Source organism: Spodoptera frugiperda, chromosome 19 (assembly GCF_023101765.2).
Source record: "Spodoptera frugiperda isolate SF20-4 chromosome 19, AGI-APGP_CSIRO_Sfru_2.0, whole genome shotgun sequence".
Taxonomy (NCBI): Eukaryota; Metazoa; Arthropoda; class Insecta; order Lepidoptera; family Noctuidae; genus Spodoptera; species Spodoptera frugiperda.
The window spans coordinates 7,522,334-7,538,890 of record NC_064230.1 but is presented as its reverse complement, the minus strand read 5'-3'; the positions used below and the strand labels follow the sequence as shown (position 1 = coordinate 7,538,890).

Here is a 16,557-nt window from a genome sequence, read left to right as displayed (position 1 = left end):
AGCTATCACTTTCACACACTGCAGATAAAGGTTTGGAACGCAACCCTGACAGAAGGATAGTAAGATCAATAATTTTACCAAGTCGTGATTAAAGTATTGTTTTTAATCAAAAAAACTTGTGTGGGGCGTATCATATCCTACAAAACTACAGAGGGACACAGGACACGTAAGTTTACACTTTAAATCCAGTTAAAACACGTTTAAATTCTTTAAAATACACAATTTACTAATTAGAAAGTGCCTTTATCTAGATTCATCTAAAATTGTTTGTTTTTGGATTAAAATTCAATGTTAAACTAGTTTTTTTGTGAGTGTAGTGTGTGATAAACGATTCTTCGTGTAGAAAAATCGGTAAAATATGTTTAAAAGGTGACATTTCGTTAGTTTTCCTTATAAATCACTGTGGGGTGGTACCAAGGGGCGTTTGAAACATTGTGACGTAATTTCATCCCTTATGGGGGTGAAAAGTTAAGAAATATACCTTACACAACACAGTCAAGTTCATAAAGATGTTATTTCTTAGTAAAAAATATAAGTAAAGCTTGTTTTAGTTGAATATTTCTTACTTCAAGTATGTGTTTGTGGAAAACAGTGAATAGTACGCTCGGCTGCTATTATCCAACTATTCCGGTGAATTAGTCAAAAATAACTTTCATACAAATCTTGTCCTGACAATAAGGATCTGCCCCTAAAATGACCTGCAGACTGAAACATGATTAAAAAGGATACATTCAGGTTAATTTATTTGTTCAAAAGTTATCTTAATTGATATTTCCTGTAAAGGTACTATTACTCATTCATCCACACTACATCATAACACATATGGTGAAAAGTGGGTGTACATTGTATAGCGGCATTACATGTCATAATGATTACCACTGCTACCCCTTCAGGGTTAAAGGGGTGACATTACTATTGCTACTCATTCATACAGTATGGAGATAACTCGTATGACTTAAATGAAACTACAAGTAGTACTCGTCCACAGAAGCATAATACAACTATATATTTCAAAGAAAACTGATAATTTTAAAGGAATTCAAATTTACAAACAAAATACATCATGAAATTAATTAAATATTAAATTCTGTGTAAACAGTCCATGTTCAAGAGCTGTAATGTTGTATGTTGTCTAAAATGCTACTATACAATGTACACCCACTTGCCACCATTTGTGTTATAAGTCCCATGTATAGGGGTGAGCCTATTGCCATAAACTGGGCATAATTTCAGACTTCATGTGACTACTGAAAAAAATTCGAAAAACCGTAAAAAGCCCAGTAATACTTTGCCCCACCCGGGAATCGTACCCAAGACAACTTGTCCGGCAGTCGCACACTACTACTCAACCAACGAGTCACTCGACCTGATACTTGGACCTTAGTACCTGGTGTACAATATCAAATAATTCTAACATCCAAGTATCCTCCTCATTATCTAACCGCATTATTATCGCACAGCACAATGGCGACAGACCCGTGGATAGTGCATCCGCACGAGCACGCAAAGTTTGCGGAGCACTTCCGCAACCTCGGGCCCGTGAATGGACATCTTACTGGAGAACAGGCCAAGAGGTTCATGTTGCAGGTAATAATTGTTATTTTAGGTACAACAATAATTTTATTATAACTTTCGTGAAACATACTAAATTAATTATTATGTTATTGGCTGCACGCTTATGTAAAACAGCAGATTTTACAATCCTCCTGCGACATACGGTGGTATTTAGTCAGTAAAAGTCTGACACTCCGTCTCGCATCGCCCAAGACGGGAGAAGTAATAGAATAATTTCCGCCCCTTAAAAAAAATGCCATCGGTTTCGATGATGCGGCAATGTGGTATTATAACATATTAAGGGAACTATAACTCCGAGATATTTTGATTTCCTGCCTTTGACGGCCAATAGAAAACAGTTGAAGGCAAATCCTCCGCTAACGTCGGTCACCAGTGACCACCACGGCGTTCAATGTGTTACAAGACATCTGCTGCCTTACATAGGCTTATCCCAAAGACTTCTCTAACTAATAAGAGGTGTGGCGACATATGACAAGTGACAGATGACAGATAATAGAAATCCCACATAGACGATCGATAAAAAAATCAAATCGCACATGTGAAGTGTACATGCGAATAAACATGGATAGACAAGACAATCCCAACGAACTACAGTTGGGCAGAAAGCTGCAGGACACGATCACCGCCTGGTCGGAGGATACTGCTTTACTTAGGGAACTTTACTCCCTGTTCCCCAAATAGCTGTACTAACTATAAACGTTCTGTCCACAGTCCCAGCTGCCGCCCCCCATCCTGGGTCAGATCTGGTCGCTGGCAGACACCAACGCTGATGGCAAGCTGGATCTGCGAGAGTTCTCCATTGCTTGCAAGGTGCGTTTGTGAACTTTACATTCTTATAGAAAATGAGACTTGTTCGGAAACTTCTCGAACATAACGAAGACGTCGACGAGGGCAGCACTGGCGACGGCATCAGAGGGGACAGCGCGGCGCGGGGAGCCACTATGTACGAGGATCGCGGCCCGCACTTTCGCCCGAGCAACTGTGAGCACTGTACGCGTCGCGCGCCGTCAAAATATTATTTTGTTTTTTTATCCTACCGTTGTAATAAACCAGTACCTATATTTCAAAATCAGCATCATCATTTATACAGCCCAAGCATTCTCCCCAACAAGACTCACGTTATTTTGACACGCTAATGACAATTTGGTATACTAAGCTAGACTAACTACTTATTTTCCACCAGAGATGTGCTATGTAGCTATGCTGCGAAGATGTAATAGCTAAGCTGTGAAACTATGTGACTGTTTCCACTGATACTAAACTATGTAGCTGTACGAGGAAGATGCGCAGCTTGAGTATGCAATGTATCGATAGTAGGAAAGCCATCCATAGCACGCATCTTTCCATATAAAAAATATAGCTTAGTTGAGTCCATTTCCACCAGTGCTAAGCTATGTGGAAGCCAAACGCATCCACAGCAACATAGCATAGCACATCTCTGGTGGAAAAAGCAGCCTAAATCAGGGAATGGACACGTATTTGGTTCCAACTTTAAAAACATATAAATAAAGAAAATGATTCATGCACAAAAAATCTTCTATAAAAAAAATTTTTTGGATTTAAAACAACCAAACCACACATAGTCAACAAATATCAGAGTAATAATTGAAAATCTGATGACATTGTTAATGTTTATGTTCCAGATAATAAATCTGAAACTGCACAATATCGAGATACCGAAAGTGTTGCCGCCTTCTCTACTCGCCTCCCTCAGTCCAACCGCAGGTGAGAATAAACCTTCCTAATATTAATGATTATTTATATCGGCTTACTCATGTAAATGTTTGACGAGGAACTCGACTAATTTCAAGCCATGCTAGAGGCTCATGTTCATGATCTTACTAATATTGTTAATGCGAGAGTTTGTGTGTATGTATGTATGTTACTCATTTATGTACGTCAAAACGACTGAAAGCATCGGAATATAAATATATATATTTTTTAATAAGCCGGTAAACGACTTTTACTCTTATTTAGCGGTATGGGAGGTTTTTTTTATGAGACATTTAGTAATCGAGCAGACGTATTATCTGATGGTAAGCAATCGCCGCCGCCCATGGACACTTGAAACATCAGAGGTGGTACAAATGCGTTGCCGGCTTTTTGGGAGTTAGGAATTTGAGGGTTGTTAGAGAATCGGAGATTGGGAAGGGGAGTAATTGAGCCTTTAATAATCTCACTCATACAAGGCAAGCGTTGTTTCACGCCGGTTTTCTGTGACGTCGTTGTATCACTGCGGTCGAGCCGGCTTCATTCCGGTGGATCATGTGGTTTTGATTAAGATCGGATATCAATATCATCAATTTCGACCGTAGATATGTAGGGTTCGATTCCCTAGTCAGGCTAAGTTTTGCTATAGTTTTCAATTTTCAAACACGCTGTAGTTACACATAGTATGAAATTACGTTTCAATTTAGTATGAACTAGCAAACCCGACGAACTCCGTTTCGCCACCAATGATTTTCCCTGTTTTCCTGCTTTTCTCTTGAATTTTTCCTGAATTTTCTTTGCTATAAACCTCACGGAGCCCGAGACCTTTCCAACGAATGCAAAACCGTGAAAATCAGTTCGTGCGTTCTGGAGTTATAACGTCAGGAAGGAAAACCCGACTTATTTTTATATAATAGATAAATTGTAATATAAAATACCATACATTATTATCTAACAACAAAATTTTTGTTTCAGCCACCCCGAAACCGGCATTCACATCCCCGACCCCAGTCCCCGCCCCCATTAGACCCCCAATCCCCCCCATGCCAGCCATGCCGCAACAACCATTAATATCCGGCCTCCCCACCGCCCCACAAAGTAACCAATCCCTATTAGGCGACCTCGTAGGCCCACCCCTAACTCAACAACCCCCTCTAATCCCACCCCTCAACCCCCCAAAGCCAAACGTACCAGATTTAATCTCAGGTCAACCATTATCCCAACCATTGATCTCCCAACCTTTAGTAAACACTCAACCGCTTATAAACCCGCCTTTAACTCAACCTGTACTCCCGCCTCAACCAATAAACCCGCCTTTGACTCAACCAATAATCCCGCCTTTGACTCAACCAATGATCCCGCCTCAACCGATTGTTCCGACAAACAACTTGATAGGTCAAAATCCGCCTCTGATCCCAAATCTACCAATGGAGTCTTCGTTTTCGAACTTAAATCAGCCTCTGATTCAACCAATTGCGCCTCAAAATAAGGCCTTTTCGCCTCCGGACGTGCCTGCGACTGGGCAATCTCCTCTAATGTCTAATGTGACTACGGTGTCAACTGTGGGGTCTTTAGTCACCAGTCCCCCTTCTGGGGTCAATAGTCTTGCTGGGGTCATTCAGCCCGTCACTTCCACCCCGTTGGCTGCTATGAAGAGTGATAGCATGTCGAAGCCAGGTATGTTATTTGTATTTTTTTTAATTTTAGTTTTTTTAAAGGCTTTATGTTAGGTCGATGTGTATCGAACTTTTACACAACACAATGTCACGCTTTTTTATCCCCGATGGGGTAGACAGAGAGAGGTGCACATTATGCCACTTTTCACCATTTGTGTTATAACTTATAAGTCCCATGTAATAGGGGTGAGCCTATTGCCATATATTGGGCGAATTTTCCGGACCCTGTGCTACTACTGAGAAAATCAGTCAGGCAGTGGCACTTGCGATCACTGCCGGACAAGGGGACTCAGGTTCGATTCTCGGGTCGGACAAAGTATTGATAGGCATTTTTAGGTTTATCGAATATTTCTCGGTAGTAGCACGGAGTCTGGAATTGTGCCCGGTATATGGCAATAGACTCACCCCCTATTACATGGGACTTATAACACAAATGGTGAAAATTGGGTGTACATTGTATATCGGCATTACGTGCCGTAATGTGTACCTCTGCCTACCCCTTCGGGGATATAAGGCTTGACGTTGCTTTGCATTAATTTATTTCGACTCTATTAACTTAGAAATGTTAGTCGATTTTCATCCTAAATTATACCAGCAATAAGGTTGATATTTCCATAATTGTTCCAGGTTCTTTAGTGACCAGTCCTACTGAGATGCCGATGGGAGTAATGAGTCCCCCAGCGGCCGTGGAGTGGGGGATTCCTCAACCACAGAAGCTAAAGTAAGTTACTTAAATTAGTATTAGAACTTGAAACGGAATATATTTTTTTTATGAAACATACGTATTTCCTGATGTAACAAGCAGACGTATCACCTGATGGTAAGCAATCGCCGCCGCCCATGGACACTTGAAACACCAGAGGCGTTACAAGTGCGTTGCCGGCTTTTTGGGAGTTAGGAATTTAAGGTTGTTGTTCGGGAATGGGGAAGGGGAAGATTGGAAAGCGGGGAATTGGGCCTCCGGTAACCTCACTCACACAACGAAACACAACGCAAGCGTTGTTTCACGTCGGTTTTCTGTGAGGTATTTACCATGTTTATTTGTGTTTATGAGTTTGTTCCGTGATCATGGCGCTTGCAACAGTGCCCGAAATATCGGAAACTCATAGACATAAATAAATAAACATGGTAAATATCCCGTCTTAAGTTCTAATGTTAGTACTTAAATTATTTAGTGCAGTTTATAGACTGCATGTTTGGCGCGGTGGCTGGGAAACTGGCTGTCGTGTAACGGGTAGCGGATTCCCGCACGGACAGTGCCGGCGTTAGGGGGGCGACATGGGCCGATGGCCCAGGGCAACAAAGTCTGGGGTGCGCCAATAAAATGAAAAACTACTACTAACACTTGATATTGCTTCCATCAAGTGGGCGCCACAATATTTTCGCCCGGGGTGTCAGTGGCCCTTACGCCGGCACTGCGCACGGAGCAACTCTTTGTGTGATCCACAAATTGTTGTTCCGGGTCTGGGTGTCATGTGTATGTGAACTTGTATGTTTGTAAACGCACTCACGATACATGAGAAAATCCTAGTGTGGGGCAAACAATTTTTTTAACATTTATAATATTAATGTGTTTATTTCTCAGATACACTCAACTATTCAACGCTACAGACCGTGCTAAGACTGGTTCAGTATCCGGCGCGCAGGCTCGCTCTATAATGCTGCAGTCTAGGCTCGCGCAGCAAGCACTAGCTCAGATTTGGGCACTAGCTGATCTAGACTCTGACGGGAAACTCGGTGAGTATTTTTTTTTATTTTAATTTTTTTTTATTAAAAAAGGTACAGATACAGACAACAGATCAATAAAGTATAAAATAATAGCCTTAATATTAAACATTGAGTGAATCTGACATCCAATTACAAATGTACACAACTTTCACAATAAACAATGCTTCGGATTTTGCAAAGATGAAATAAGGTAGGTACCCAAGATAATAAAGGTACCTAAACTAACTAAATATAAACATAAGTAAAGATGCAAAAAAACAATTAAGGGAATTAGGTGCTTAACAACAAGGTATTACCTATGTTACGTTGTGACGCAACAAAAAAGTTTTGAACGCATTCAATTTGTCGTGAAAAATATCTATACTTGTTATTATGAAATACTGGCTCTTTGTTGTTCAAGTTCCTTCAAATCATAAGTCGTAATCGTTTATTTATTTGGACTACCAAAGCACGTTTGAAACACAAAATTATTAAAAATATAGAATACACAATGTACCGGCGCTCCGGCTCGAAAAGCAAGATTTTTTTTTTTGTTTTAATTTTTTAAAAACAACGTCACCCTTTATATACCTGAAGAGGTAGGCAGAGGTGCACATTACGGCACGTAATGTCGCTATACAATGTACACACACTTTCCACCATTTGTGTTATAAGTCCCATGTAATAGGGGGTGAGCCTATGGCCATATACTGGACACAATTCCAGACTCCGTGCTACTGCTGAGAAATTTTCGAAAAACCGAAAAAGGACATGTAATACTTTGCCCGACCCGGGAATCCAACCACTCGGCCAATGAAACATACTACATATCTTTTTATTGTAACTTTCGTGAGACATACTAAATTAATTATTATATTATCGGCTTACTCACGTAAACTGTTTGACGAGGAACTCGACTAGCTTCAAGCCATGCTAGAGGCTCATATTTATGAGGAGCATTCCGCGACACACGACGCGGCGATTGTCGCTGCTACTGGCGACTCGAGTGTGTCGCCCATCGCGCCCTCCGCCTGGAATCACGCGCCGGATAGTATGGATAGAGAACATAATAATTAATAACATGTAGATTCAGCAATGATGCCAATAGTCGTAGTTGCCAATGGCCTCATAGCCAAAAGCCTCGATCAACACCTGAGTAGGCTAACGTTAGATGGTTGGATCAAGAGCCTGATGCAGAAGGCAGTACTTCTGGACACGGCGCGTATTGTCCGGAGATTCCTCTCTCTTGAGCCCTGACCACCGGTAGCTTGGATTTATACCGTTACTGGTGGGCTACTGCTTTTTATATTTTTAAATGTTTTTTTTTTCTTTTTAATTTAATATTTAAAAATGTAATAAACAAGTATAAGAAATAAATAAATGATCGAAAATAACATATCTTTGTTATTTGTCTCGTAGGCTGTGAGGAATTCGTCCTGGCGATGTATCTATGTGAGAAGGCGACGCAAGGTGAACCAGTGCCAGCGAAGCTACCTCCGGAGCTGATACCACCCACATTCCGGTAAGATTTTCGATAGAAATTAGTTTAAATAGAAATTAGGCCTCACAGGAAACCAACGTGAAACAACGCTTGCGTTGTGTTTGGTTGTGTGATTGAGGTTAGCGGAGACCCAATTCGTCCCTTTCTAATCTTCCTCATCCCCGATTCCCGAACAACCCTTAAATTCCAAACCCCCAAAAAGGCCGGCAACGCACTTGTAACGCCTCTGGTGTTTCAAGTGTCTATGGGTAGCGGCCATCTTACAATCAGGTGATACGTCTGCTCGTTAACCATAAAACAAACATACACACAAACATAAATAATATAATTTCTTTCTTTCTTTCTTTCCTTTAGACGCGACTCAGTCTCATCGAATACTAGCGCGAAGTCCTACGAAGAGAGAAGGAGAGAGAACATGGCGAGGGGACAGGCAGAGTTAGAGAGGAGACGGTCACAGCTAGCTGACGCTGCTATGAAGGAGAAGGTAAAGTAATCACCATCTCCTTTGCCAAGCGTGGGGATTAATGGTGGGGATTAATTAATGCTACGTTGCCGTGGTTATTAATAACTAGCTACTTCCGCGCGGTTTCACCCGCTCTGCTTGACTCCTATTGGTCATAGCGTGATATTTTATAGTCTATAGCCTTCCTCGATAAATGCACTATCCAACAAAAATATTTTTTCAATTTAGACCAGTAGTTCCGGAGATTAGCGTGTTCAAACAACTTTTCAGCTTTATTGTATTAGTAAATATATATTAAACAATGGTAAATTAATGTTTTTTTTCTATTTCCAACGCTTTCTGTAGGAGGCAGAGGTAAACATCATGTTTTTTTTTTTTTATAATAAGTACATACTTTACTTCTAAAACTAAATTAAATTAGATATTTTTTTACGTATAAAGAATAGTTTCAGATCATTTTTACTAATTTTTTTTTACTATTAGGCTGAGAGAGAGCGCAAAGAACGCGAAGAAGCGGAGAAACGAGAGAAGCTACGTCTAGAAGCTCAGAAGCGTGAACAAGAAGAGCTACTTCGGAAGCAGAAGGAAGAACAAGTAAGTAATTTCTCTTATTTTTTTAAATGGTGCCTCACACTAGGATTTTCTCCTGTGTCGTGTGTGCGTTTACAAACATACAAGTTCACATACACATGACACACAGACCCGAAACAACAATTTGTGGATCACACAAAGAGTTGCTCATGCGGTAATCGAACCAGCTAAACGTTGAGCGGCAGCCAGTTGCCTAGCGAGCCAACCGTGCTGTCCATTACAATGTCTAGTATTAATTATTATGTTATCGACTTACTCACGTAACTGTTTGACGAGGAACTTGACTAGTTTCAAGCCATGCTAGAGACTCATATTCATTCACGCGACGCGGCGACTATCTCTACTACTGAATGTGAGTTACGTGAGTAAGCCGATAACATAATAATTAATTTAGTATGTCTCACGAAAGTTATAATAATATGTCTATTATATATTTCGAGTCTATTGTGTTTATTGATTTATTATTATTTCGTTTTAGGAAAAACGCGAGGCGGCCCGCAAGGAAATGGAGCGTCAATGCCAACTCGAGTGGGAGAAGAAACGGTAAGTCCAATACAGCCTTTATCTATGTAATTAGCTTCTGTCAGCGCCTTCGCCCGCGTTCCCGTGGGATAAAAAGTAGCCTATGTTTTATTCCAGACCATAATCTACCTCAGTTAGGCAATTTTGTACATTTATTATAGGTTTACTTTACATTCAAAGTAATCGAAACAAGAGCGCTTTCGGCGCACTGATTGGCCGGCTCTTATAAACCAAACAATTTGAAGTAAGCTCGATCCCTTCTAATAACATCTTCTGATTTATTTCGTTGTGGGATCCAAGACAGTCATTCATGTCCCTGGGACGTTGGACTTCAGTGTTCCGGTGTTTGCATGATTGTATCTACGGACTACCTAGCGGGTAACTGGGGTTCCGGCTCAAGGCAGGAGAAAGAACGGAGTGGTTTTTAGTAAAAGTCTCGACGCTCTCTATCGCCTATTCTATCGCCGCCATCCAAGATGGGAGAAGTCATTAATGATGTAATATATTATTATTTTAGTACGCGCGAATTAGAAGCGATGCGCACCGAAGAACAATCGAAGGTCCTCTCCCTCAAAGCCAAGAGTCAGAGTGTGTCAGCGGAACTGAACTCCGTGGTACTGCGCGCCAGTAACCTGGCCAAGGACATCCGGGAGACCAGGACTAGTGTCGCGGCTGCTAAATGTACTATTGATGGGATGAGGTACGTTTTTGTGATTAGTGACCCCCATGTTTTGTGATTATTGAACCCATATTTTATTTGTTTGTTTATTTAACAATAAGCACACCAGTCACCCACAAATTAAATTAACATAACCAACAAAATAATGGCATTTCAGTAGCCATACAAATAACAGGTATGTCTTGACCTCTAAATCTTTTGTCCATTCCACATATTTGATGTATATTGACCCCTACATTTGGTCTATATTGACCCCAACATTTGGTGTCTATTGACCCCCAAATTTTGGGTTATTGACCCCATGTTTGGTTTCTATTCACCCCATATTTTATTATCATTAGAACTTGAGACAGGATATTTACCATATTTAAATAAACAAATGTCAAATTGACATAAATAAACATGGTAAATATCCCGTCTCAAGCTCTAATGATAGTGTTAGTGACCATGTCAGTTTAAAAACCCATATTTTATGTCTATTGACCCCATATTTTATAATTATTTACCCCATATTTTATAATTATTTACCCCAAATTTTGTGCTTATTGACCTCGAATTTTGTGTCTATTGGGCCCAAATTTAGTATTTATTGACCCCATGTTTGGTGTCTATAGACCCCCAAATTTAGTATTTATTGACTCCATGTTTGGTGTCTATAGACCCCCAAATTTTGTGTTTATAGACCCCATATTTTAAGTCGATTGACCCCAAAATACTCGATGTCTATTCAAGCCATATTTGGTATATATTGACACATTTGGTGTATATTGCTTATGTCTATTGTCCCCATATTTTGTGTTAAAGATTAGTGTTTATTAAATAAGACCCCATTAACCTGTCTATATGACCCCCTAAACCTGTAGGTCGGACCGCGACTCGAGTATGGCAGAAATGCAGCAGCTGAAGGCGCGCGTGAAAGAGCTCAATGCCAAGCAAATAGCACTGAACAAGGAGAAAGCTGAACTTGATGCCAAGGTGAGTTGCTGAATTTTAGGAGATTTTAGTGATAAGGTTCGATTCTTGTGTCGGTGAACAGAAAGATTAGTTCAATTTTAGCTTGAATTAGCTACACACTGCGTGAAACTAATACGTAATTTATTCTGTAATCGAGAACATGCTTATTGTACAGAATGTTACGGTTAATGTGTTAAAGCAAGTATTTAACAGCTGACAACATTAGAACTGAAAACGGGATATGTATCATGTTTATTAATTTTGATGAGTTTCCGTTATTTCGGCACTGTTGCAAGCGCCATGATCACGGATGAACTGGAGTAAATGCGGGTGGATGTTTACGAGCAGACAAATCGGTCTACCCGCTTTCTAGTTCGTTTGCTGACACGGACACCGTTACCATTGTCACTCGTAACTCGATTTAATTTTCGACACACAAAAGGATTTTAGATATAAGGTTCGATTCTTGTGTCGGTGAACAGAAAGATGTAGATTCCATTAATGATGTCTTGTTAAAATTGTTATTGAAAATACAATTGTTCCGTCTGCTCGTTTACCGGCGTATTCCATAAAAAAGTTGGTACACGAGCTCGTTTCTCATCACCTGATGGTAAGCAATCGCCACCGCCCATGGACGGACACGCACACCAGAGGCGTTACAAGTGCGTTGCCGGTGCTTCGGGGGTTAGGAATGAGTTGTTGGAGAATCGGGGATTGGAACGAGTCGGTGTACAGCTCGGCCGTGGTATCACTCCGGTTTAGCCGACCCAGCAGTGTTGAAGCATGGCTCTCCCACACTTAATATCTTAGGAAGCTAGCGTCAAGTGGGTGGATCAAAAGCCTGATACAGAAGGCTCTCAAAGTTCTCCTAGAAACGGCACGCCATGCATTGTGAAGAGGTTTCTTTCTCTGGCGCCCTAACCACAGGTAGCTTGGATCATGCTCCCACGACTGATTTCTATTTTTATATTAGTTTTTTGAAGTAGTATTATAAAAATTGCTTGCACGATTGGTGCGGTCGCTGGGCAACTGGCTGCCGTGCAACGGGTAGCGGGTTCGATTCCCGCACGGAGTAAGTCAATTTGTGACCCACAAATTGTTGCCTCGGGTCTAGGTGTCATGTGTATGTGAACTTGTATGTTTGTAAATACACACACGATACAGGAGGAAATCCTAGTGTGAAAATGTGCTTGCAAACTTGTTTGGTTATTGAAGTAGTATTTAAAAATGTAATTTTAAAGAAATATATGGAATATGAATGTTGTTTGTCCAGGCTAAAGCATCGGAGGGTGCAGGCGAAGACGGGAAGCTGAACATGATGGAGATCACTCTCAAACAACTGAGGGATAAGGTGAGCATATAATGTATTAAGATAGTTCTCATAATATTGGTATAAGCCCAGGTTTCCTCTCGGCGTTTTTCTTCACCGTCTGTCAGTGGTGTCTAAATAATCTTAGCTTCGCTTAGCTTAGGAATCTACACTTTGGAACGAGCAAATAGGTTTACTAGAAGACTGACCGACAGACAGGCATTTTGTTTTTTTATTTATTTTAATATTTGCTTTGACATTATTTGAAATAAATAATTTTGACTTTAACTTCGATTTAGCAAATGTGCCCATTATATAATTGAACAGTTTCTACATATTTTTTGTGATTATTTATTATGAAATACTGCCTCTTTGGCCGAGTGAACGTAAGTGCAACTGCCGGACAAAAGGTCTCGGGTTCGATTCCCGGGTCGGGCAATGGGTTACTGGGTATTTTCGGTGTTTCGAATATTTCTCAGTAGAAGCACTATCTAATTTGGAATTTTGTCCAGTATATGGCAATAGGCTCACCTGGCTTACAGGAGTTGCAGCGGTATGGGAGGTTGTGGCGGGCTTGTCCCATTAAAAAAAAAATAGGCTCACCCCCTATTACATAGGACTTATAACACAAAAATGATACAGGTGGAAGCAGCGAAAGCGCTGGTGGAAAGCAAGAAACAGGACTTGGAAACCAACAAAGCTCAGCTGTCGGAGCTGAGCAACACTGTGACTGAGCTGGGAGAGAAGTGTGCGCGGGTGTGGAAGCTGTATGAAGAGAGGAGGGAAGAGTACCTCAGTCGCAGCTCCGCGCCCGCTGAGAGTGCTTGGAACTCCGGTAGGTTAAGGGTCCGTTCAAAGAGCATCGGCGCGCATTTTTCTTTGCACACAGACTGGATCGAATTGGGTACTATCCTCGGTCAAAAATAAATTATTACAACTTTTCAATACAATAAAATATTAAAAAATAATCACACTCTCATTGATAAATTTAATGAACTATTTAATTTTCGATTTTTTCTAGCTAAATTTCTAGAAATAAGTCTGCTATTTGACGTCGAAAACTTATGACGTCATACCGCACTATTTCATACAAAGTTCATAGAAAATATCGTTTTTGACGTTTCGAAAAAAGTAGGTCGCAGCGGAGTCGCCAACTATTTCACATACGCAGGCTTGAAGCGGATGCATTCGGAGCCGATCGGCTACGCGAGTGATAAAGAGCATGCAATCGGAGACAATCGGCTGCACGATTGAAAAAAATTTGCGATCGGAGCTGATCGGCTGCCAATTGAGAAAAAGTTTGCGATCGGAGCCTGCTATAATTTCACACCAAGCGCAGTCAAGCATTGTTAATGAGTTAATGACAAATGCAGTGCTTTAAAAAAATAAACCTTAATACCAATACTAAAAACTATTTGCCATCTATTTCATAAAACAACCTAGTATGTTTGTAAACGTATCCACGACACATGAAAAAAAACACGTGTGTGGGACAACTTTAAAAAAAATGGCTAGGGCCTATTTGTTGTGTCACAGTGCACAATCACATTATGGCATCTCCTCTTTGTACTTGTTTCTTGTGTTTTATGTAACAATAAATATTTATATCTGTAGAAGCGGACTGGGGTAGTACAGCGAACGACGCGTGGGGCGAGGAGCCGGCCGCAGACAACGCCTGGGGGGACGCACCCCCCACTACTGGTAAGCACTTACTTTTTATGGTATAAGCCGGTAAACGAGCAGACGTATCACCTGATGGTAAGCAATCGCCGCCGCCCATGGACACTTGAAACACCAGAGGCGTTACAAGTGCGTTGCCGACCTTTTAGGGGTTAGGAATTTAAGGCCCATTTGTACCGAAGCATAACTCTACCGCGTTTGAAAACTAATTATTTTACTAGCATCTGCCAGCGTTTTCATGGGATAAAAAGTCACAAGATCCCATCACCTAAATCAGCGCATACCATGTCTGTATACCAAATTTCATCAAAATCCGTTCATCGTGATCGTGAATGACGGACAAACATCTAAATAAACAAACTTTTACAATAGGGTAGATGACTAATTTTTACTTTAATGTCCGTCTTGTAGATTATTTTAAAACATTACACACGTATTTTTTATTTTCTTACGGAAACAAATACTTTCGAAGATATATCGATTTCAAATATCGCTTCTAGGTACGTTTTATACGTAGAAATTACGTATTTACTCCTAAACTTTGATTCGTTTTATCCAAGTACCTATTGTTATCTTATATGACAAAAAAAAAAATACGTGTCTAATACATTTTCATTACCTAACTGACTTACTAAATAGATTTTTAATTTTCATACCCCGTCATCATCCCTATTATAATATTAGTGTACCAGCATAGTACTAGCACTGAATCAAATCGTAACTGTTTTAGCACAGTTCTGAATTTGTAAACATATTGATTGTCAAAGTTTTAAATCTGGGGGCCTACTCTAATTCAACGAACGAACGAAAAAACTTCGCAGATTGCGTACTACAATTCTATTTATTGCGAACTTTCGTGAACAAAAATGAACGAATTAAATGAAGATAAATAAATAGGTTTTGATATGAAATTAAAAATAAAACGTATTTCAAGTAATTCTACTAGTAAATCAATAAAACATGGTAAATATCCCGTCTTAAGTTCTAATGTCTTACTTAAAGTTTGAGCAACACAATATTTCTTTGTCTTTTATTTTGCTTTCCAAACGCTATTGTTTGCCATTATCGCCTACAAGGCTAGGTTGCCTATAAACCGACAAATTTTAATGTCACTTCCTTTTATAACACTAATTTGATCATGCGACTTCATATGCGCCTCTTAAGTCCAGTTGTCGCATGGTCCAGAGCTGCGGACTACCTAGCGGGTTTACCGGGGCTCCGGTTCAAAAAGCAGGAGTAGGAACGGGGTGGTTTTTAGTCAGTAAGAGTCTGACACTCCTCTCGCCTCGCCCAAGGCGAGAGAAGTCATTGGATTGGTTGGCCAAAGTGTAATTGAGATCTTTTTATGGTATAAGCCATTAGCAAGTAAACGAGGAGACGGATCACCTGATGGTAAGCAATCGCCGCCGCCTATGGACACTTGAAACACCAGAGGCGTTACAAGTGCGTTGCTAGCCTTTTTGGGGGTTAGGAATTTAAGGGTTGTTGGGGAATCGGAGATTGGAAAAGGGGTGTAATCGGGCCTCCGGTAACCTCACTGACACAACGCAAGCGTTATTTCACGTCAATTTTCTGCCCAACCGTGGTATCACACCGGTCGAGCCGACCCAGCAGTGCCGAAGCAAGGCTCTCCCACACTTAGCGTTATAATTAAAATTTTATTACAAAAATTCATCAACCCAAGTGTCCTACTCAAACTAGCCGCATTATAAGTACTGTTAAAGTTTTTTACACCTTATTTCTTTATACTCAAAGTTGGATTCTGATTAGCATTGTACAACGTGCGCGTTTAATGAACAAAATTGTTTTATTTATTTAATTTAATATTCAATATTTGTGTTAATTTGAACTCTATAATTATGTGTGCTTTGGTTTATTTTTGTTTGACTGCGTTTCTTTTTGTGGGTATGTGTAAATAATTCATTACCAGAAAATTAAAAATCTATTCAGTCCGTCAGTTAGGTAATGAAACAATATTAGACACGTATTTTTTTATTTTGTCAAATAAAATAACAATACGTAGATAAAACGAATCAAAGTTTAGGAGTGGGAGCAAATACGTAATTTTTACGTATAAAACGTACCTAGAAGTGACGTCACGCGATATTTCAAATCGATATATATTCGAAAGTATTTGTTTCCGTAAGAAAATAAAAAATACGTGTGTAATGTTTTGAAATAATCTACAAG

General features: G+C 40.2%; 2 protein-coding genes across 3 annotated transcripts in view; one reads left to right on the top strand and one right to left on the bottom strand.

Moving 5' to 3' along the window:
• LOC126911831 (protein LSM12-like) overlaps nucleotides 1-16,557 on the bottom strand; it is an 83,408-nt gene that overhangs the window by 43,174 nt on the left and 23,677 nt on the right. The window lies entirely within an intron of this gene.
• The window catches only part of LOC118280928 (intersectin-2-like), a 31,603-nt gene continuing 15,060 nt past the window's right edge, over nucleotides 15-16,557 (top strand). For both annotated transcript variants that reach the window (XM_050700673.1, XM_050700672.1), the window contains exons 1-16: nucleotides 15-166; nucleotides 1,461-1,587; nucleotides 2,287-2,385; nucleotides 3,219-3,300; nucleotides 4,261-4,962; nucleotides 5,589-5,682; nucleotides 6,547-6,698; nucleotides 8,088-8,190; nucleotides 8,524-8,653; nucleotides 9,116-9,226; nucleotides 9,702-9,766; nucleotides 10,263-10,445; nucleotides 11,288-11,399; nucleotides 12,652-12,729; nucleotides 13,330-13,522; nucleotides 14,302-14,388. In XM_050700673.1, coding sequence (XP_050556630.1) covers nucleotides 1,465-1,587; nucleotides 2,287-2,385; nucleotides 3,219-3,300; nucleotides 4,261-4,962; nucleotides 5,589-5,682; nucleotides 6,547-6,698; nucleotides 8,088-8,190; nucleotides 8,524-8,653; nucleotides 9,116-9,226; nucleotides 9,702-9,766; nucleotides 10,263-10,445; nucleotides 11,288-11,399; nucleotides 12,652-12,729; nucleotides 13,330-13,522; nucleotides 14,302-14,388 — 2,314 coding nt within the window. In that variant the 5' untranslated portion in view covers nucleotides 15-166; nucleotides 1,461-1,464. The remainder of the gene's footprint in view (nucleotides 167-1,460; nucleotides 1,588-2,286; nucleotides 2,386-3,218; nucleotides 3,301-4,260; nucleotides 4,963-5,588; nucleotides 5,683-6,546; nucleotides 6,699-8,087; nucleotides 8,191-8,523; nucleotides 8,654-9,115; nucleotides 9,227-9,701; nucleotides 9,767-10,262; nucleotides 10,446-11,287; nucleotides 11,400-12,651; nucleotides 12,730-13,329; nucleotides 13,523-14,301; nucleotides 14,389-16,557) is intronic.